The 22,094-nt window shown below is 48.1% G+C and overlaps 1 protein-coding gene across 5 annotated transcripts in view; it reads left to right on the forward strand.

The window, feature by feature from the left end:
- HELLS (helicase, lymphoid specific) overlaps positions 1–9,312 on the forward strand; it is a 53,366-nt gene extending 44,054 nt beyond the window's left edge. For 4 of the 5 annotated variants that reach the window (XM_045024410.1, XM_045024407.1, XM_045024411.1 and 1 more), the window contains 3 exons: positions 1,612–1,708; positions 1,939–2,015; positions 5,565–9,312. In XM_045024410.1, coding sequence (XP_044880345.1) covers positions 1,612–1,708; positions 1,939–2,015; positions 5,565–5,662 — 272 coding nt within the window. In that variant the 3' untranslated portion in view covers positions 5,663–9,312. The remainder of the gene's footprint in view (positions 1–1,611; positions 1,709–1,938; positions 2,016–5,564) is intronic. The other variant, XM_045024408.1, reaches the window with a different exon arrangement.
- Positions 9,313–22,094: the final 12,782 nt, after the last annotated feature.

The raw sequence follows: 22,094 nt of genomic DNA on the forward strand, positions 1-22,094 counted from the left end.
ACAGAGGGCTGATGTAAGGCTTGCAACAAGGAGCTCCACTTAGATGCACTGGGGCAGGTGCAAATTACAAGCTTTGTGGCTCAATACAGGGGAAACTGGTTGAAATTCTATAGCCAGTTTTAGAGGAGGCCAGACTATAGATCTAATGATTCCTTCTAGCCTTTTAAAAAAAAAAAAAATGAAAAGCACCTAAAGTTTGCAGGAAAAGGACTCTTATGAACATTGTCATGTGCATGGGACCTGTGCTTTGGTGGTATTTGATGGGTAAAAGAGAAGTAGCTCCAGATTTGGAATTGGTTACAAATCAGCAGACCTTTCAGATCTTGACGCATTTTGTTTTATCTTGTTTATATATATAATAAAAAACCCATAGGAAACATCACTTTTAAAAAAAGCTGCAGGAAGAGAAGATTATGGTTAAGATCTCAAGTCAGGAAATCTCAAAGTAAAGTTATACATGCAAACTTATTTCTGTACACTGTGTATATACATTGATCGTGTCTCTTTAAAATGATTACATACTGTTTCTCAATATTTCATGCAACTTTTTCTACATCTGAGAAGTACATTGTTAACGTGTAGCATATGTTAAGTACTAAAGCACTACAGGGAGAATTAACAATAACTTAGTGGGGTGCATGGTGGGGTTTGAAAGCAAGATCTTAGACATGACTGAGGAAAGAAAGAAATGCATAATGGGGGAGACAAGGATGGGCAGGTGCTTCAGTAAATGTAACAAAAGTTCAGGCAAGGTTGGGTAAGTCCAATGATAACAGAAAGCTGCGAGGCCTTCTGGGCGTGTGTTGTGTTGTCCTTGGCTTTGACCTCATTCAACTATGGCCAATTAGAAGTAATCTTATACCATTTCTTGATAGACATAACTGATCCAAATGACACCTCTTCAATTAAACCTTCCAGGTCTCATCTTTAGTCATACTTTGACTGAACCTATATCTCTTGTTTTTACATCAGTACATACTGTTGTCTGGAAGACTCCTCTTTTCCAACACTCAGATCTGAATTGGAAAACATCCAGATTTGGGTACAAAAAGGTGTCTGGATGTTCTCATCTTTAGAAATACGCTTGTTTTAAAAATGTTAATCAAAACAGTTATAGCGAATTCACTGATTGAGAGAAATACACCCTAATAAAATGGGCAGGATATCTTTCATTTATTCTCTATCTTGTAGTGATAATACTCCTCACTTTGTTTCAATCAGCAACATTGCAAACGGAACACACTTCGGCATCCACATCTAAATTTATTTGCAATGTTTTTACTGTAAGTAGAACTAATAGCTTTTCCACTGTGTGTGTGCATGTCAAATCAGTGTTTTGCAAACTTTTTTTTTTTTTTTGCGTGCCACAAGTAGAAAGTAAAGGCCTACATGAAAACCTTTCATGCAGCTCTGATTTTCCCTATTTAATTTAGTCATCACAATTTAGGGCATGTTTGGTATATGTTTAGGCAACAAATCCAAGTATATCCAAGAATAGTTTCTTTCTCTCTCTTTCTGTGTTGGGTTAACAGCATACATTAGATGTCGGTTTGTAGAATTCATTGGTAATTTGGCAGCCTTTATATTCAAGAAAGGTTTCTCTTTTTATAGATCAGTTTAAAGGTGGTAAATCTGGGTTAATCCAAACAAAGGGCTGCTTGGATCCTGAGGAATTAATGGAATTACTGAAATCCAGGGACTATGAAAGGTATGTTAACTTCCACATTTTGTTAGACCTGGGAGATGCAAATAAGTGTCTGTGGATTTCAACTACCCTGCCCTTCCGATATTGCTAAATGGAATGTGGATCTCTGCTATATGGGAGGGGGAGGTCCTGGGGAATTCTGGTATGGAAAAGCAGGGGGAGAGAAGGGGGTCCTTGTGTGGAAAAATGTTGAGAACTACAGTGTTTAAACTAAGATACTCTTATTTCTGTAGAGAGGTTAAAGGCTCCAGAGAGAAAGTAATCAGTGACAAAGATTTACAGTTACTGCTGGATAGAAGTGACCTTATTGGTAAGTAAAAACTAATTTGGTCCTCTTTTCCTATTTGACAGTAAAATATGTAGAATTTTCCCCTTATGTTTTATATGTAAAAGCTGAGTAGAATTGCCAATGCCTTTATTTGCCCAAGAGCAGGGTCCCCACAGAAATTTCTAATCAAATTTTATGTCAATATTCTATTCAAATAAAATGGATGTATGTGAAGTACCATTGTCTACTATTACATTGACAACTAGAGCTGGTCAGGAAGTCTAACAACTTTTTTTGGTCAGAAAATGCCAATTCATCAAAGCTGAAATTGTTCCTGGGAAATGAAGGGTTGTTTTGATAAATTTCCTGTTTTGAAAATCTTTAAAATTGTCAAAACAGGACATTTTAAAAACTGGAGGGGGGGCTTGAAACAGTTTTTTGTTTTGAAACACAAGCTAATTATAGTATTTTTTTTAATGAAGGTTAAATGAAACATTTTGAAATTATTGAAATGAAATGTTTCAATTGACTTCAACCAAAAAAGTCTCAGATGTTGTTGTTTTTCTCCTGACTTGGGATGGGGGTAACCATTTCCTGCCCAATTCTATTGACAACTGACACTTCTTGCATTATACACAAATGCAAGAAGCCTGGGGAACAAGCAGGGAGAACTAGAAGTCCTGGCACAGTCAAGGAATTATGATGTAATTGGAATAACAGAGACTTGGTGGGGTAACTCACATGATTGGAGTACTGTCATGGATGGATATAAACTGTTCAGGAAGGATAGGCAGGGCAGAAAAGGTGGGGGAGTTGCGTTGTATGTGAGAGAGTAGTATGACTGCTCAGAGCTCCAGTATGAAACTGCAGAAAAACCTGAGAGTCTCTGGATTAAATTTAGAAGTATGAACAACAAGGGTGATGTCGTGGTGGGAGTCTGCTACAGACCACCAGACCAGGGGGATGAGGCGGACGAGGCTTTCTTCCAGCAACTAACAGAAGTTGCTAGATCACAGGCCCTGGTTCTCATGGGTGACTTTAATCACCCTGATACCTGCTGGGAGAGCAATACAGCGGTGCATAGACAATCCAGGAAGTTTCTGGAAAGTGTAGGGGACAATTTCCTGGTGCAAGTGCTGGAGGAACCAACTAGGGGGAAAGCTCTTCTTCTATTTCTTCTCACAAACAGAGAAGAAATAGTAGAGGAAGCAATAGTGGATGGGAACCTGAGAGGCAGTGACCATGAGATGGTCGAGTTCAGGATCCTGATACAAGGAAGAAAGGAGAGCAGTAGAACAGAGACCCTGGACTTCAGAAAAGCAGACTTCGACTCCCTCAGGGAACTGATGGGCAAGGTCCCCTGGGAGAATAACATGACGGGGAAAGGAGTCAAGGAGAGCTGGCTGTATTTTAAAGAATCCTTATTGAGGTTGCAGGAACAAACCATCCCAATGTGTAGGAAGAAAAGTAAATATGGCAGGCGACCAGCTTGGCTAAACAGTGAAATCCTTGCTCGTCTTAAACACAAAAAAACAGCTTACAAGAAGTGGAAGATTGGACAAATAACCAGGAAGGAGTATAAAAGTATTGCTCAGGCATGCAGGAGTGAAATTAGGAAGGCCAAATCACACTTGGAGTTGCAGCTAGCCAGAGTTGTTAGGAGTAACAAGAAGGGTTTCTTCAGGTATGTTAGCAACAAGAAGAAAGTCAAGGAAAGTGTGGGCCCCTTGCTGAATGAGGGAGGGAACCTAGTGACAGAGGATGTGGAGAAAGCTAGTGTACTCAATGCTTTTTTTGGCCTCTGTCTTCACAGACAAGGTCAGCTCCCAGACAGCTGCACTCTGCAGCACGGTATGGGGAGGAGGTGACCAGCTCTCTGTGGAGAAAGAAGTGGTTCGGGACTATTTAGAAAAGCTGGACGAGCACAAGTCCATGGGGCCAGATGCGCTGCATCCGAGGGTGCTAAAGGAGTTGGCCGATGAGATTGCAGAGCCATTGGCCATTATCTTTGAAAAATCATGGCGATCGGGGGAGGTCCCTGATGACTGGAAAAAAGCTAATGTAGTGCCCATCTTTAAAAAAGGGAAGAAGGAAGATCCAGGGAACTACAGGCCAGTCAGTCTCACCTCAGTCCCTGGAAAAATCATGGAACAGGTCCTCAAGGAATCAATTCTGAACCACTTAAAGGCGGGGAAAGTGATCAGGAACAGTCAGCATGGATTCACCAAGGGCAAGTCATGCCTGACTAACCTAATTGCCTTCTATGATGAGATAACCGGCTCTGTGGATGAGGGGAAAGCAGTGGATGTGCTATTTCTGGACTTTAGCAAAGCTTTTGATACAGTCTCCCACAGTATTCTTGCCAGCAAGTTAAAGAAGTCTGGGCTGGATGAATGGACGGTAAGGTGGATAGAAAACTGGCTAGATGGTCGGGCTCAATGGGTAGTGATCAATGGTTCCATGTCTAGTTGACAGCCGGTATCAAGTGGAGTGCCCCAAGGGTCGGTGCTGGGGCCGGTTTTATTCAATATCTTCATTAACGATCTGGAGGATGGTGTGGACTGCACCCTTAGCAAGTTTGCAGATGACACTAAACTGGGAGGAGTGGTTGATACGCTGGAGGGTAGGGCTAGGATACAGAGGGACCTAGACAAATTAGAGGATTGGGCCAAAAGAAATATGATGAGGTTCAACAAGGACAAGTGCAGAGTCCTGCACTTAGGACGGAAGAATCCCATGCACTGCTATAGACTAGGGACCGAATGGCTGGGCAGCAGTTCTGCAGAAAGGGATCTAGGGGTTGCAGTGGATGAAAAGCTGAATGAGTCAACAGTGTGCCCTTGTTGCCAAGAAGGCTAATGGCATTTTGGGTTGTATAAGTAGGGGTATTTCCAGCAGATCGAGGGATGTGATCATTCCCCTCTATTCAGCACTGGTGAGGCCTCATTTGGAGTACTGTGTCCAGTTTTGGGCCCCACACTACAAGAAGGATGTGGATAAATTGGAGAGAGTCCAGCGAAGGGCAACAAAAATGATTAGGGGGCTGGAGCACATGACTTACGAGGAGAGGCTGAGAGAACTGAGATTGTTTAGCCTGCAGAAGAGAAGAATGAGGGGGGATTTGATAGCTGCTTTCAACTACCTGAAAGGGGGTTCCAAAAAGGATGGATCTAGACTGTTCTCAGTGGTAGAAGATGACAGAACAAGGAGTAATGGTCTCAAGTTTCAGAGGGGGAGGTTTAGGTTGGACATTAGGAAAAACTTTTTCACTAGTAGAGTGGTGAAGCACTGGAATGGGTTACCTAGGGAGGTGGTGGAATCTCCTTCCTTAGAGGTTTTTAAGGTCAGGCTTGACAAAGCCCTGGCTGGGATGATTTAGTTGGGTTTGATCCTGCTTTGAGCAGGGGGTTGGACTAGATGACCTCCTGAGGTCCCTTCCAACCCTGAGATTCTATGACTCAGCATGTTGTGTATTTCATTCAGCATCCGCCCTAGTAGGAGGAACAAGCTTCTTTCTCTGCACTGTTCTACTTCCAATGTAAGACTATACCCAATTTTGTTTAACCTTTGCTTTTGTTGTTTTTCTCTTAGACCAAATGAAAAAGTCTGAATCAGTTGAAAAAGAAAAAGTGGGAGTGTTCAAGGTCCTAGAAGATTCCGAAGACTCCAATGCAGAATGTGTATTTTGAAGCGTGACTGGCTTCTAAAAGTACAGCCCAAACTTCTTGGGACTAACAGCAGAGCTCCTAAGGCTATCATTTACATATAGTGACTCTCGATTATGCTGATCTTCCCCCCTCCCTCTCCCCAGCCTAGTTCAAATCCTCCTTTTTTTTTTTTTTTTCCAGTGAGTTGTAACACGTCAGGTAGCATACTTCATGATGTAGCATGCCTAAAAAATTCATACTTGTGAAGCTCACGTGAAGAATTATGAAAATGAACATGTTTCAGGTGTTTAAGTAGCTTGTGTGATCCAGTGACAAACACTGCCAGGTTTATACAAAATCTTCCTGTGGAAGTTTTGTGAATTTTTTTTTATTTTTCTCTCTAATTTGACCTAATGTGTCAATTATGATTTTATGGGGAAAGGGAAGACTGTCTAGTACATCTGTTTACAAACAATCGTGTAACTTCAGTTTTAAATTTTGCAAAATGTTTTGCTAATAAATTTGTCCATTTTGGCATGTGAATTTATTGGGGGTGGGGCAGCTTTCCATGTAAGAATATCTTGTTTAATCATGCCTCTTTCTGATCTGTGAAAGGTCCCTTGTAGGTGAAATTAGGGAAAGTGACCAAAGCTAAATACTTTTCAGTGTTCTTAAGGTAATGGGCTAAAGCAATCACCTGAGACAGCATACCCCAAGCATGGAATTTGCCACAGACTGGTATTTCGGGATCTATGCTTAAAAAAAAAACACCACCACAAAACACCTCTCTCCTTCAGAGTACCAATGAACTCTTAATTTAGGCCATGTAAACTGGTGCAATGTTATCACCTTCAGGCTGTAGTCAGGTTAGTATGCCCTAAGAGGTATGAATTGGGACATGCATTTCAGTGGCCAGTTAGCTTTTAAATACAATGTGTAAATGTTACACTATAGTCAAAAGCTCTGTCTCCCATCGTAGAATAACACATTTTCAGTACAAATATATAATATATAGCCATTTTAAACTGCTCTGTTCAAGTGCTAGCAAACCTGGAAGAACTAGGGCAGAACCTAGCACTACTTTGACTGTAGTAGCATAGTTGAACTGCTTCCAGCATAATTTAAGTTTACAGCTTTTCTGTTTGATTTTTACAGGGGAAAGTCAAGTTCTGTATGTCCTGAATGACTTAAGTGAGTCAAGAACTAATGAAGTGTAATAACAAAGCCTGACAGTTTCAAAAGCACCTAGGGGCACTGATTTCCTAAATCCCCTAAATGTATGGCAAATACCACTGGTTTAAGGGTTTGCACCAGTTTGAATTAAGTTGGTTAAAGCATTGCACTTCTCTGTTATAGACAGGACCTTGAACTGTTTCAGGGGAGAGTTTCAAAAGCACCCAATAGATAAAGGAAAGAGTCCTACTAAAAGTTAATGGCACTGATTGTCTAAAAAAATCCTTTATAATGTGTATTAAAATTGCATGGCATTTAAGCCAGTCTTTGAAATGTGGGAATTATCCCCTCTGAGATCTAAACCTAGTATCTACCTTCAGCAAGTTTACACCTTCCTCAGAAGCAAGTCCTACTGGCCACAGTCAACCAGAGCTGGAGTAGCAGCCCTTAGAATGAATTGCTGTTCTGCTGTGGAACCCTTATGCTGGCAGCAGCTTTCATTTATGATGTGGTAAGAGAGAAGTAACTGTTTCCAAGAAAAGGTGATAGCTGGAAAGCCCTAATTATGCAGGCCAGAAAAGAATTTGAAAGAGTAGCTTGCGAAATACTAAACAGCAAAATTGTTTTTTAGTACATCAGAAGCAGGCAGCTTGCCTAACAGTGGGGCCATTGGATGATTAAGGTGCTAAAGAAGCACTCAAGGAAGATAAGGCCACTGCAGAGAAGCTAAATTAATTATTTGCATTGGTCTTCTCTGCATAGGATGGGAAGGAGATTCCAACATCTGAGATTCTTTTTAGGTGACGTATCTAAGGAACTATTTCAAATAGAGGTGGTTTTGGAACAAAATTACTGATAAGTCACGAGGTCCAGATGATCTTAACCTGAGAGTTTGGAAGGAACTCAGATATGAAATTACAGAACTACTCATTCTGGTATGTCACCGATCACTTACATCAGCAGCTGTCACACTGGTGGATAGATAATGTAATATTGACACTTACAGGGTGGTAACCCTAAATTAATTCATTTCAACCGATTTGCCTGGTACTGAACAGAATTATCAGACACCTAGATTATGATAGGGAAGAGTCAACAAGGGAAATGATGCCTCACTAATTGTCTTTGAGGCTAAGGGTGATAGGGTGTCCTTGGACTATCAGAAGGCCTTTGATGGAGTCCCTCACTGAAGGCCTGTAAGCAATGTAAGCTGTCATGGGATAAGAGGGAATGGCTTCTTATGGCTCAGTAATTGGTTACAAGATAAGAAACAAAGGGTAGGAATAAATGGTTGGTTTTCACAGTGGAGAGGTAAATAGTAGGGTCCCCCACAGATTTGTACTGGGACTAGTGCTGGTCAGCATAATCATAAATGATCTGAAAAGGGGTTTAAACAGTAAGGTGGCAAAGTCTGCAAGTGTTACAAAATTACTCAAGATGGTTAAACCCAAAGCTGATTGCAAAGGGTTACCAAGGGATCATGCACAACACAATGGCAGATGAAATTAACTGCAAAGTAATGTAGCCTGGAAAACAATCCCAATTATACATACAAGAAAAAGATCTGGGCTAATTTTCTGAAAACATCTGTTCACTCTGCAGCTGCAGTCAAAAAAGTGAACAATGTTAGCAACCATTAGGAAGGTGATAGTTAAAACCATACATATATTGCCACTCTATAACTCCATGGTATGCCAACAACTTGCATACTGGGTGCAGTTCTTATCACCCCCATCACAAGGAAAGATGTATAAGAATTGGAAAAGGTACAGAGAAGGGCCACAAGAATGGTGAAGGGTATGAAAGTGCTTCTATATGAGGAGAGTTTGATGGACTGTTCAGCTTAGGAAAGAGATGACTAAAGGGAATAGGCTAAAGGTTTATAAACTCAAGAATAGTGTGGCAGAAGTGTTATTTGTCTCTTCATGTAATACAAGCACCAATGGTCACCCAATTAAATTAGTGGACAGCAGGTTTAAAACCATAAGGACTTCCTCGTCATTGTGTGGAGTTCGTTGGGCTGTTGTGAAGGTCAAAAGTAGCACTGGATTCAAAAAAGAATAAGTTGGGGCTAAGTCCATCAATCAGTCAAGGTGGTCAGGGTCCCATGCGCTCTGTGTCCGTAAATCTCTGTTTACCAGAAGTTGGGACTGGCCAGTAGGAGAGATCACTTCATAATTGCCCTGTTCTGTTCATTCCTGCTGAAGTATCTGGTACTGGCCCCTTCGAAGACAGGCTACTGGGCTGCATGGGGGTAGTCATTCTCAAGAGTTGCTGAAACAGAGAGCAAGGAGGTCAAGCCCTTCTCTACTGCCAAAAGCCTCAGTAGCCTCTTAGGGTTCTGAAACCCAAGCAGTCTATTACACTTCCCACCATCCAATGAACAAGGTATGCCTTTTAAACTACACTGCTCAACTGGATCAGAATCCCACAAACCCCCACAATTAATGGGGGGGGTCACGCTCAAGTCAGCAGGGACATCAGCCTTTCATAAGCAGGTCCATGAGGGGGGCATCTCCCCCAACAACAGGAAGGGGAGGTTTAGGGGTGGGGGGGTCTCCCAGCTCTTCCCCATCTCCCTACAGGCTGGTAGGAGGAATTCCTATCATGAGGTGGGAGGGAGGAAATCCTCATGTTGGGGGGGGGGGTGCAGGCTGGTCCTCAGGGAAGGGGGGAGGTGTCTTGGTCCCTTGGGGGAGACTCCCTGTGGGGGCAGGGGAGGGCTGAGCTGTTGGGCTCTCCTTGGTCAGGGGGTGGGATCATGGTGGGGGCATCTCCTGTAGGATGTGTGTCTGTCAGTTCCATATCCCTGCCAGGGCAAGGGGCGTGGGATCCAGGGGAGAGTCCCCTATGGAGGGCACTGGATGGTCCCTCTGGGGAATGGGACTGTGATGTTATGAGTGTGATATAATATCTCATTGAAAGGTGACAGGGCCAGAAAGAGTTAATTAACTCATAGACTGACCTGACCCATGGGTGAACCTTGAGGACTGGTTAGGAAGATATGTAAATGACTAGAGCTTTGAAATGCAAGTCTGCATTGTTAGAGGTAGAAGGGGAGATGTTTGCTCAGGTCTTGTGATGCAAGCAAACAAGTCTTGTCTATTGCTATAGTTTTAATTCAAAGATCAAAAAAGGAATATTAACATTTATGATGATACTTGAGTGAAATAGTGTTATTGTCTATGTGTCTCTTTGAAGGTTGTGCTAACCTGTATCTGAACTGTTTAATGGATAGATTACTCTGTGCTAATTGCCAGGATGTTTGGGAGAAGGAGTTAAGCCTATTGTTTTCTCAGGCCGAAAGGCTGCTGGAAATGTATAAGAAGCCTGGGACATGATCCTTCTTCAGCTCAGATCTGCTTTGGGTTTCAAGAGGGGGAAACCTTAAGCCATAAGGCTTGAGATCCCCAGTCATTGACTGGAGCCACCCTGAATATGGACATTGGACTATAACCTATGGACTATTTCTAAAAGGATTTTTGGCAACTACAAACTCATCTCTGCTGTGTATTTGAACCTCAAGAATTGAATTCAAGTCTGTCTGTAGATTAATCTTTTAACCGACACTCTCTCTCTTTTCTTTTTAAAATAAATTTTAGCTTAGTTAATAAGAATTGGCTATAGTGTGTATTTTGGGTAAGATCTAAATTATAATTGGACCTGGGTATGTGGCTGATCCTTTGGGATTGGAAGAACCTTGTCTTTTGTATGATGAAGTAAGATTCTCAGGAATCATCATCATATCTGACAGGTGTGTCTGGACGGAGGCCTGAGGCTGGGCACTTTAAGGGAACTGCGGGGTTTTGACTTCTAAGTGACCAGTGAGGTACTGTAGAAACTGTTTTGTGCTGGTTGGTAAATCTAAGTATTGGAATAACCACCAGCATTTGGGGTTTGTCTGCCCCGTTTGGTTTGCAGTTCACCCTGATTGAGTGACCTCAGCTGGCTCCCACGGGCAGCACCGTCACAGGGACTCTGTCACCCCCTCGGACAAGGGGGGGGGGGGTCTGGGATCCTGGGGGATTCCCTGTGGGGGGGTGCAAGGAGGGTGTCCCCAGAGTGTGTGGGGGGCCATCGGTCCCTTCCCAGGGCAGGGGGGATGCAAGAGCAAGGGGCATTCCATGTGCGGGGTGGAGCTGCAGGAGTTGTGAGGTCTTTTGGTCCTGAAGATGCACGTTTCATCATTCAGTTGGCTGTACCAGAACTTGAGGCATGAGCCAACAAGCACTCATGTTCAGGTCTGCAGTGGCGTTTGCAGGGATAGCTCTTAGGAAATGCAAAACATTTTAACTTGCAAGCTGAGCCTGTTTGATTCCTCAGAGGAAAGCAGTGCCCAGTTTTACAGAGTTGCCTTTAGATTGGGGTAGGCAACCTATGGCACGTGTGCTGAAGGCGGCACACAAGCTGATTGTCAGTGGCACTCACACTGCCCAGGTCCTGGTCACCATTCGGGGGGGGGGGGGAAATCTGCATTTTAATTGAAGCTGCTTATATTATAGACATAGAAAGAGCCCTTCTAAAAAGGTTAAAATGTATTGCAGGTCTGTTGCATCTTACGCATATTTAACAAGTGTGATTTCAGCTTTACGTGGTTGGCAAAAAGAAAAAGAATTTTAATACTGTATCTGTAGTGCGGGCGATTCGCCTGCCATTATACTCAATATAATTTTGACTATACACGATTTTCGCTTTACGTGCTGACTGTGGATGCAACAGACCTGTCCTGGCACGCAAAACCTTAAATTACAGTCAATAAACGAAGACTTGGCACACCACTTCTGAAAGGTTGCTGACCCCTGCTTTAGACAAACGCTTTAAGACAATATTCCCCAAGAAAATTACAGCACTTGGTTAATAAGCCCTTGCCAGCTGCTTTCCTGTTGATCATTAGCATCAGTGCTCTCAGGGATTTGGCCTTTTAAAATGTTTATAGACATTCTAGATATCCACTGAAGTGCTGAGTTCAGATGGAAGCTGAGACCGATTTTGCACCTTCAGATCTGTCCTGTTCACCCCACCCCGCACACTACAATTGCCATCTGCCTTTGCATAAAGCTTTGCAGCCTCAACCCTCTCCTTCCATTTGTGCTAGTGAAATCTCTTCGAGCTATCAGCACTAGCAAAAACAACGAGGCGTCCTTGTGGCACCTTAGGGTACGTCTACACTACCCACCGGATCGGCAGGTAGTAATCAATCTATCAAGGATCTATTTAGCGTGTCTACTGTAGATGCAGATAAATTGATCCCCGAGCACTCTGCCGTCAACTCCGGAACCACCACAGCGAGAGGTGGAAGCGGAGTCTATGGGGGAGCAGTGGCCGTCGATCCCCCGCCGCGAGGACACGAAGTAAGTGAGTCTAAGTCGATCTAAGATACAGCGACTTCAGCTATGCTATTCTCATAGCTGAAGTTGCGTAGCTTAGATTGATCCCTCCCCCCCCCCCCCCGCTAGTGTAGACCAGGCCTAAGAGACTAAACATCACAGCACTAGCAGAATCTTTTGCTAAACTCCAGTGCAGATCCAATTTAATCCAGAAGAGGGCAGAAGCAGTGGACAACAGCCACTATATGAGAAAATTCTCCAAGTGGGAAAGCAAAACTAGTCATTTATTTGTTAAATGCACACAATGTGCTCACTGCTGTGCTATGCAGGACACATAAAGGCAGTCCCTGTTTTGAGCCTTGCAGAGAGCTGGACTGGATACAAACTACTGCCAGCTCTTTCCAAACAGTAACTTTTTACCCAGTACTTACATTATTTTTAACTTTCAAAGTGGGATGCTTTTAGATCTGATCTGACATATTTTGTTGACAAGCTCCAGCTGCCAGTTGCTGCACTTAGGAGGAATTTGGAAAATGAGACTAGAGTGAATACAACTTCCAAAAATATGTTGTACTGCATCAGAAAATCCAGTGCATCCCTTCCCAGCAATATTGGGACCAACTTGGATACCCTGTTCTCATAGTGATACATTTCTTCACTATGTAACTCGGTGGGTTTCAAACTGTGGGTCGTGATCCAGTACTGGGTCACGGAATGTAAGGCACTGGGTTGAAGTGGCTCTGGTCGGCACCAGCTCCACACTCCCATAGGTTGATTCCTGCCGGCCTCAGCACCCCTGCTGCACCCAAGCCCCAACCCCTGCCCCAGCCCTGAGCCTCTCCAAACCCAGAGCCCCCTCCTGAATCCCAAGCCCCGCACTCCAACCCTCTGCCCCTCCCACGCCCCAAACCCCTCATCCCCAGTTCCACTGGGTTGTGGGCATCAACAATTTTCTTCAGCTGTGTCATGAAAAAAAAGTTTGAAAACCACTGATGTAACTGACACCTACAGCAGTTCAAGCCTCACTCTACAAAGGTTTTGAACTGACCAGGCTGGTGCATAAAGCACCGTACAGTCATTGTTTCCCCAGATGACAAGACCCAGCCAGTGAGCTAAAGCAGTCCATAGACAATGAGGAGTTTGTCTGTTTATATTGCGGGTTGAATGATGGGCAAGGGGAAATGCCATGCATGTTTTAGTTTCATTCTATTCCAGGCTGACAGTAATGCAGAAAAAGCCCAAAAGGTTATGTATAATGAGGTGATTTTTAGCAGTCAATACTACAGTAAGAAAAGATTTAATGACTTTCTGCACCCCACAGGAATCTTTCAAAGCCCCAGACCAGTGGGTGGTGTTAGTATGCAGCAGAACGGATAGCCATATCTTGCAATGTCTTTATAGAAAGAACATACAAAACCAGATGCGGCAGCAAGACGGGCTCAGGCACTGCTGATAAAGCCGGCAACAGGAATGCACACAGCAGCACCATACACAATGGAGGGAACTTGGTGCTGCTTCAACCCCCTGCCCCAGCCCAGAGCCTCCTCCTGCATCCTGGACTCTTTGGCTCCAGCCCCCTCCTACACCCCAACCCCCCCACCTGGAGCCCCTTCCAACATGCCAACCCCCTTGGCCCCCAACTCCCAGACCCCTCCTGCCCTCCAAACCCCTCCAGCCCAGCCCCACCCCACCCAGAGCCCACAACCCCAGCCGGAACTCTCACCCCCTGCACCTCAATCCTCTGCCCCAGCCCAGTGAAAAATGAGCAAGAGCCGGGGGGGGGGGGGAGAATGGAGTGAGTGGGGGGGGCAGGGAAGGAAAGGAGCCTCAGGGAAGGGGTGGAGCAGGGACTGGCCCTTGGGGAAGGAGTGGGACAGGCCAAGGATGATCAGTAGGGTGACCAGATGTCCCATTTTTAAAGGGACAGTCTCATATTTAAGCCCTCCTGCAGTCCAACTTTTTCTTAAAAACAGGCAAATTGTCCTGTATTTTCTGTCTCCCCCACATCAGTACTGACGGATCCTGCTGCTGGCCAGATCCCTGCTCACCAGCTGCCTGCCCACCAGCAGTAAGTGGGGTGGGGTCCAGTGACCGATAATAGTGGTGGGTGTGCAAGGCGAAGATGCGGCATGTGCGGCCAGCCATTCCCTCTGCTGGTCCATCAGCTCAGCCCCCGCTGCATGCTGGCTCACGGCCACCAGGGCCCCACTCCACCCCACCCGTCCCATTTCTGCCCAAGACCCTCCTGCCTGGGGCGCTGGCCAGGAAGAGCCAAGCCCTGCATGTTCCAAAGCCCCACACAGCACTGACACAGGGAAGCCTCTCCACCCTGCAGCTAAACTCTGGAGTGGCTTGGGGAGGGGAGGGGAGCAATTTCCAGCCTGTTCACTCCCTCTATCTACAGGCTCCACAGCAGCCCCCAGGGCAGGGGCTTAGCACCCTCTTCACTCCCCGCCCTGCGTCCTGCCCCCAGAGAGCACAGGACTACTCCATCCCCTAGGCACCCTCCTCTCCTGTGCCACCTCTCTGGCCAGGTTTGCTGCAGCCCCTGCAGCCAGGTTCTTCTTCGAGTGATTGCTCCTATGCATTCCATTTAGGTGTGCGCGCCGCGCGTGCACGGCTCTCTGGAACATTTTTACCCTAGCAACTCCGGCGGGCCGGCTGGGCGCCCCCTGGAGTGGCGCCGCTATGGCGCTGGATATATACCCCAGCCGGCCCGTCCGCTCCTCAGTTCCTTCTTACCGCCCGTGACGGCCAGTTGGAACAGTGGAGTGCTCCCTTACCTCCACAGCCCTAGCGTTTCTCCATCTCTTCTTTTGTATATAGTTCATTACTTAGTTAGTGTAGTTGTATAGTTAGTCAAGTTTAGTAGTTATTAGTGTAAGTAGGGAATTAGAGGGGTTAGCCTTCTTCTTCCACTCCCGGTGCGGGCTTATGCCCGGGGCACCGGGATTCAAGCCCTGCGCGGCTTGCCAGCGGCACATGCCGGTGAGTGATCCACACGACTCCTGCCTTCGCTGCCTCGGGGAGTCACACAGGACTGACAAGTGCCCGATCTGCGTGGCCTTCAAGCCCCGAACGAGGAAGGAGCGGGACTCTCGCCTCAAGCAACTGCTAATGGAGGCTTCGCTCCAGCCTCCGGCGCCAACTCCACCGGCTCCAAAGCCTTCCTCGGCAAGCAGCGCACCAGCAGCACCGAGCCGCTCCGGTGCCGAAGCCCCTCGACACCCGGCACCGACGTCCCGGCACCGCTCCCTCTCCCCAGGAAGGAAGCATAAGGCGCCGAAGACGGCCTCTGCAAAGCGTCCGCAGAGACCGTTAGCCCAGCCGCCTCCGACAAAAACGGTTCAGACTGAGGCAGTGCACGGACAGTGCACGGTGCCGTTGACTCCGGCGCCGCAAGGGCCGTCGAGTCCGGCACCACCCAGCTCCCCGGTACCCACCGAGGATGAGCTGCGGATCCCGTCCACGCCTGAGGCGTTTGCGACGGCGAGGGAGCTAATCAAGCTCGCGGAAGCTCAAAGCCTCTGGCCCCCGGCACCACCGGTGCGGACCCTTAAGTCAGTGGGCAAACCGCTGATGATGCGGCCTCCTTCCCCTGACGAGCGAGACGGATTGGGAAGGATTGGGAAGGATTGCTATTCGAACTTTGGGCATGCACACGCCGGCCACCCAGAGACGGCCGTTCCGGCAGCAGCCCTACCGGCCCTTCACCCAAGCCAGGTCTAGGCCATTTAACAATCGCCGGACGGCCCCCTACCGCCGCAGGCCGTCGGGGGGTAGGCGTAACCAGAACCAAGGCCCCTCCAAGGCCCCTCAAGCCCCAAAACCGGCCTTTTGATGGGACGCCCGAGGACGGCCCGCCACTCTCCCCCCAGGATCCATCCCTATTATTTTCAAATCGCCTTTCCCGCTTCCTCCAGGCGTGGTGCTCTATAACATCGGACAGCTGGGTCCTCAACACGGTCCAGCACGGCTACCGCCTGCAGTTTGTTTCGTCCCCTCCCTCCCACCCACCTTCCCCGTCCCTCTTCAGGGACCCCTCTCACGAGCAAGTCCTCTTACAAGAGGTCCAGTCTCTGTTGAGCGTGGGTGCCATAGAGGAGGTGCCTCGCAGCAGGCGGGGCAGGGGATTCTATTCCAGATACTTTCTCATCCCCAAGACCAAAGGAGGCCTTCGTCCCATCTTAGACCTCCGGGAGCTCAACAGACACCTGTGCAAGCTCAGGTTTCGTATGGTGACCTTGGGGACCATTATTCCTTCCTTGGATCCGGGAGACTGGTTTGCCGCCCTCGACATGAAGGATGCATACTTTCATATGGCGATTTACCCCCCCCACAGACGCTACCTGCGCTTCGTGGTCAACGAAGCTCACTACCAGTTTGCGGTACTACCCTTAGGCCTCTCCACCGCACCGAGAGTGTTCAGCAAGTGTATGGCGGTCATGGCCGCAGCCCTCCGCCGTCGTCGGATACATGTGTACCCGTATCTCGACGACTGGCTGATTCGCGGTCGGTCCCAAGAACTGGTGGCAGCTCAGGTGACCGAAATACTGTATCTCTTCCGTTCACTAGGCCTGCTCAGCAATGCCGAGAAGTCCAGCTTAATTCCAGCACAAAGGGTGGAGTTCATAGGAGCGGTCCTCGACTCCAATTTAGCCAGAGCCTGCCTCCCTCGTCCTCGGCACGAGACGATGGTCTCGCTCATACGGGCACTGCAGGCCTTCCCTACAACAACGGTGCGATCCTGCCTGCGCCTACTGGGTCACATGGCAGCGTGCACGTTTGTGACCGCGCACGCAAGGCTGCGACTTCGCCCGTTCCAAATGTGGCTGGCATCGGTGTACCGCCCCCATCGCGACCCCATAGACATGGTGGTGACAGTTACAAAGCCCACTCTCCAGACGCTCACCTGGTGGCTGGATCCGGGGATTGTCTGCGCAGGGGTCCCGTTCCGCCCTCCTCGCCCGTCTGTCACCCTGACCACAGACGCCTCGGCGCTGGGATGGGGTGCTCACATAGGAGACCTGCATACCCAGGGTCTCTGGTCAGCTCGGGAGCTCTCCCTCCACATCAACGTCCGGGAGCTGAGAGCGATCTGCTTGGCGTGCCTCGCCTTTCGGGCCCACCTACAGGACCGCTGTGTAGCGGTGTACACAGACAACACCACAGCCATGTTCTATGTGAACAAGCAGGGCGGAGCCCGATCCTCCCCGCTTTGCAAGGAAGCGATGCTCCTATGGGATCTTTGCGTGACCCACTCGATTCGCCTAGAAGCGTTTTTTCTGCCGGGGGTGCAGAACACGTTGGCCGACCATCTCAGCAGGTCCTTCGCCTCCCACGAGTGGTCCCTTCGCCCAGATGTGGCTTACACAATCTTCCAGAGGTGGGGGTTTCCCCAGATAGACCTGTTTGCCTCCAGGGCCAACAGGAAGTGCCAGGTTCTGCTCGTACCAGGGTCAAGCTCCGGGCTCCCTCTCAGATGCGTTCTTCCTGCCATGGACGGATCCCCTCCTCTACGCGTTCCCCCCATTTCCGCTTGCACACCGGGTGTTACTCAAGCTTCGGAGGGACAGGGCCCGCGTAATACTCGTCGCTCCGGCCTGGCCGAGGCAGCACTGATACACCCTGCTGCTCGAGTTGTCAGTTCGGGATCCCATTCCCCTTCCCTTATGGCCGGACCTCATCACTCAGGACCTCGGCAGGCTTTGTCACCCGAACCTGCAGTCGCTGCATCTTACAGCTTGGTTCCTGAGTGGTTGACCAACGCAGAAAGGGGTTGTTCGTTGCCGGTGCAACAAGTACTGCTCGAAAGTAGGAAGCCTTCGACGCGGTCTACCTACCACGCGAAGTGGAAACGCTTCGCGATTTGGTGTGACCAACGAGGTCTTAATCCATTCTTGGTCCCCATCCCGACCATCCTCGACTACCTTTGGTACCTGAAAGGTCAAGGTCTCGCGATCTCTTCCCTGAAGGTGCACCTGGCGGCTCTGTCAGCCTTTCGGCCCGCCATAGGCGGCCAGTCCGTCTTCTCTGACCCGATGGTTGCCCGCTTCCTTAAAGGTCTAGACCGTCTGTACCCGCCAGTACGTCATCCTACCCCAACTTGGGATTTGAACCTGGTTCTGGCTCAGATGACGAGACCACCCTTCGAGCCCCTGGCCACGTGCTATCTGCTTCATCTCACCTGGAAGACGGCCTTCCTCGTGGCGATCACATCCGCCAGACGAGTCTCGGAACTCCGCGCCCTGACGGCCGGTCCCCCGTATACCGTCTTCCATGGGGACAAGGTGCAGCTTCGACCGCACCCGGCCTTCCTCCCCAAGGTGGTGTCGGCCTTCCACCTCAACCAAGAGATCTTCCTCCCGGTCTTCTTCCCGAAGCCGCACGCCTCACCTCGTGAGCAGCAGCTCCACACCCTGGACGTCCGCAGGGCCCTCGCTTTTTACATCGACCGGACGAAGCCCTTCCGGCGTTCGACCCAGCTATTTGTGGCGATTGCCGATCGCATGAAAGGCGAGCCGGTCTCCTCGCAGCGGATTTCATCCTGGGTGACGTCATGTATACGAACGTGCTACGAGCTTGCTCGCGTCCCCCCATGCCGACTCACCGCACACTCGACAAGGGCGCACGCCTCATCGGCCGCCTTCCTGGCCCATGTCCCCATCCAGGACATCTGTAGAGCGGCCACCTGGTCTTCTGTACACACCTTCGCTTCCCACTACGCGTTGGTGCAACAGTCTCGAGACGATGCAGCCTTCGGCTCAGCAGTCCTACACTCGGCCACGTCTCACTCCGACCCCACCGCCTAGGTAAGGCTTGGGAATCACCTAAATGGAATGCATAGGAGCAATCACTCGAAGAAGAAAAGACGGTTACTCACCGTAGTAACTGTTGTTCTTCGAGATGTGTTGCTCCTATCCATTCCAGACCCGCCCTCCTTCCCCACTGTCGGAGTAGCCGGCAAGAAGGAACTGAGGAGCGGACAGGCCGGCTGGGGTATATATCCAGCGCCATAGCGGCGCCACTCCAGGGGGCGCCCAGCCGGCCCGCCGGAATTGCTAGGGTAAAAATGTTCCGGAGAGCCATGCACGCACGGCGCGCACACCTAAATGGAATGGATAGGAGCAACACATCTCGAAGAACAACAGTTACTACGGTGAGTAACCGTCTTTTCCCTGGGCCCTGGTGCACCATGCACCCTTAGTGGGGTTGTCAGTTTTGGTTGTATTCCAGGAGGTTCCATCACATGACAATCTTTAATTCCTGAAGACTTCAGAGCAATCTTGGAGGGCTGACAACCCTAATCCTTAGGGCTTAACCCCTTCCTGCCTATGCTGCAGCTGGGTTATGTCAGTGGCCAGCAGCAGCCTGGAGGTGTTAGCTGCCTTTCAACACGATGCAGGCAGGAAGGGACAAGCTGCTTCCAGCACCGGGGTGTGGGGGGAGGAGGCAGAGAAGAGATGAGCTTTGCAAAGACATGGGCCAGGTCATCCCCTCTCCCCCCACCTCCCCAGTGGTTGGAAGCAGCTCCGTCCCTTCCCTTCTGCAGTACCGAAAGGCTGCTGCTGGCCACATTCTGGTGTGAACCCTGGCAGAAATCTGGGAGAGGGGGGCATATGACCTGCATGCCCCTGCACATGACTCCAGGCCACACACACACCCTGTGTGAGAGAGGGGTATGGGTTTATGTCGTGGGGAGTGGGGTGTGTCGTGTGTGTCAGGTCACCCCTCTCTGTGTGAACCTTAAAGCCTTAAAGATAAGAAGGTAAATAAAAAGAATCCAACTATGCAGTATTGCTTTTTAACTGGGGCTCAGTCAACTATGTTAATTTGAATGTACTGCATAGTTCTGATTGATTGCCATTGAACTTGCTTGTATACCAGTAATTTTACCAGGTGTCCCATATTTAGCACAGAGAACTACGGTCACACTAGTGTTTGGTTTTCTGCAATCAGAAAGTTGGCAACCCTAGCTTCCGAGCCACACAGAGCTCTGCTTCAGATCTTCCTGTGGCAGCGAGGAAGGGTTAGCGAACCTTCCCTTCTGAAGCAGAGCAGGAAGGTTGGGATCTCCTGGGAATTCCTCCTTTTGTAGCTCAAGCATTTGACGTACCCCCCTTCCTTGTCTGTAGGAGAGCCAGAGAAAAAGCAGAGAACTTCATTTCTGGGAGGTTTCCCTCCTTCACCATTATTCAGACTCCACTCAACTTTGGGAATTTGCTGCCAATACTCTAGCACCAAGATACCTGGTTGCAGAAAGCCTCAGGAGATACACTGCTGGCATAAGGGCTGTGGCTGCAGCGCCACTGCAGTCAATGGCAATTGCACCCATTCATGATAATGGTGGATTTGGCCCATAGAGGCCAACATTTATTTAATCCAAAATACATTAGTTCACGTTATTGTCTAGATTCAAGCTGGTGCTGTCTCTTTCAGCGCTGCAGGACCAGGAGTTTCCTCCAGAAAATGCTCAACACACGAGTGACAGGTTTTCCTTTAACCTATATAATAGAATAAGCAAAAATGACTGACTTTCATTTAAAATACTGCCGAAGGGATTTCCCAACTCACACACAAGCGTGAGATGATTTCAAAGAGGTGCTGAGTATCCTCAATGCCTATTGAGCTCAGCCGGAATTGTGGGTGGTTAGTACCTGGGAAAATCAGATTTTCTCACACACACACACGTTAATACCAGTGTGGGTCTTTGTCCCTCTCTAGCAGGTGGACCATGTAGACAGTTTTATGGGTCAGGCAGCGAGGTTCATGCTTTTAGATCCAGAGCGTTCAACTACCACAGATGACCCACCAGTTGTGGGGGGGTGTATTCTATCAAGGAAATAAGGATTTAATTTCTCACCTGTTAGTAGTTGGAAGACTATTGGTAGATTCATCCTGAAAAAGAAAAAAGTTGTCCCAAGTTGGAAGTAGTAACATTTACGTGTGCGCACACACGATCAACTTGGGAATGGATCCCCTTCCAAACATGCTGGTGGACGTCTCACTTCAATTCTTCCCCTCTCTGCACGGCCAGCACTTACTGCAATGAAACACAGCTAAAACCATGAGAATCCTGCCAGAACACCCATACAGAGATGCACATTGTATGGGCCCTTTTCAACCCTAACCATCCATTCTAGGACACAAGATGCGGTGGGAGCCTCACTGCCTGCATACAGCATGGAAAACTTGCTCTACTGACCTGTTTACACTGAGTGGGTGGGGGAACAAAACCAACGGCAGCTAACATTAATCCTTGCCAAGAAGCTCATTCCAACATTTATACCCAGCCGCACACTCGCCCAAGTGCCACTGAGCTGCTCATCTCTAGCAGCTGGCTGAAGAATCAGTCCTTGCACTGTTCAAGGTATACTCCGCATTTGGCAGTGCTGGGAGCCTGGGATCAGAGGAGACACTAAATGCAGCAGTAACAGAAGGTGCTGTAAATGCCCGGAATGAAAATCACTCAAAGCAACACAAACCATGAGGAGTTAAGTGTTAGTAGTTTTACAAAGATTGGCTGTAGCAAACCCATGAAAACTAGCTTTCTCTTCAAAAGACCAGGATGAATAATTCAAAAAGCACTTCACCAGTATTTTTATAAACAAGCATGTAAGCTCATTTGTCATTCATGCTATTCATTTCTCATGAGGAGTCAGATCGACTGGTTTATTCATGAAAATGTTTGCTAACCCCTGGAGTTCCATTAGCAAAAAACGACAAATTGCGCTGGATGCCATTCATTAGTCTCCTGTTTAAAGTGCCTCATCCAATCAGGAATCAGAAACAATGTCATGAGACTTCAGTGATCAATCACATGCCACAAGTGACGGTGGGCCATCTGTGGTAGTTGAACCCAGGGTCTCTGGGTCTAAAAGCATGAACAAATGACAGCAAATGAATGGACAAGGAAAAACAAATAGCTTGCACATAATCCATAGGCTGCCATTTCTTAAATTTTTCACTTGAGT

This window comes from Mauremys mutica, chromosome 7 (genome assembly GCF_020497125.1).
Source record: "Mauremys mutica isolate MM-2020 ecotype Southern chromosome 7, ASM2049712v1, whole genome shotgun sequence".
In the NCBI taxonomy this organism is placed as follows: Eukaryota; Metazoa; Chordata; order Testudines; family Geoemydidae; genus Mauremys; species Mauremys mutica.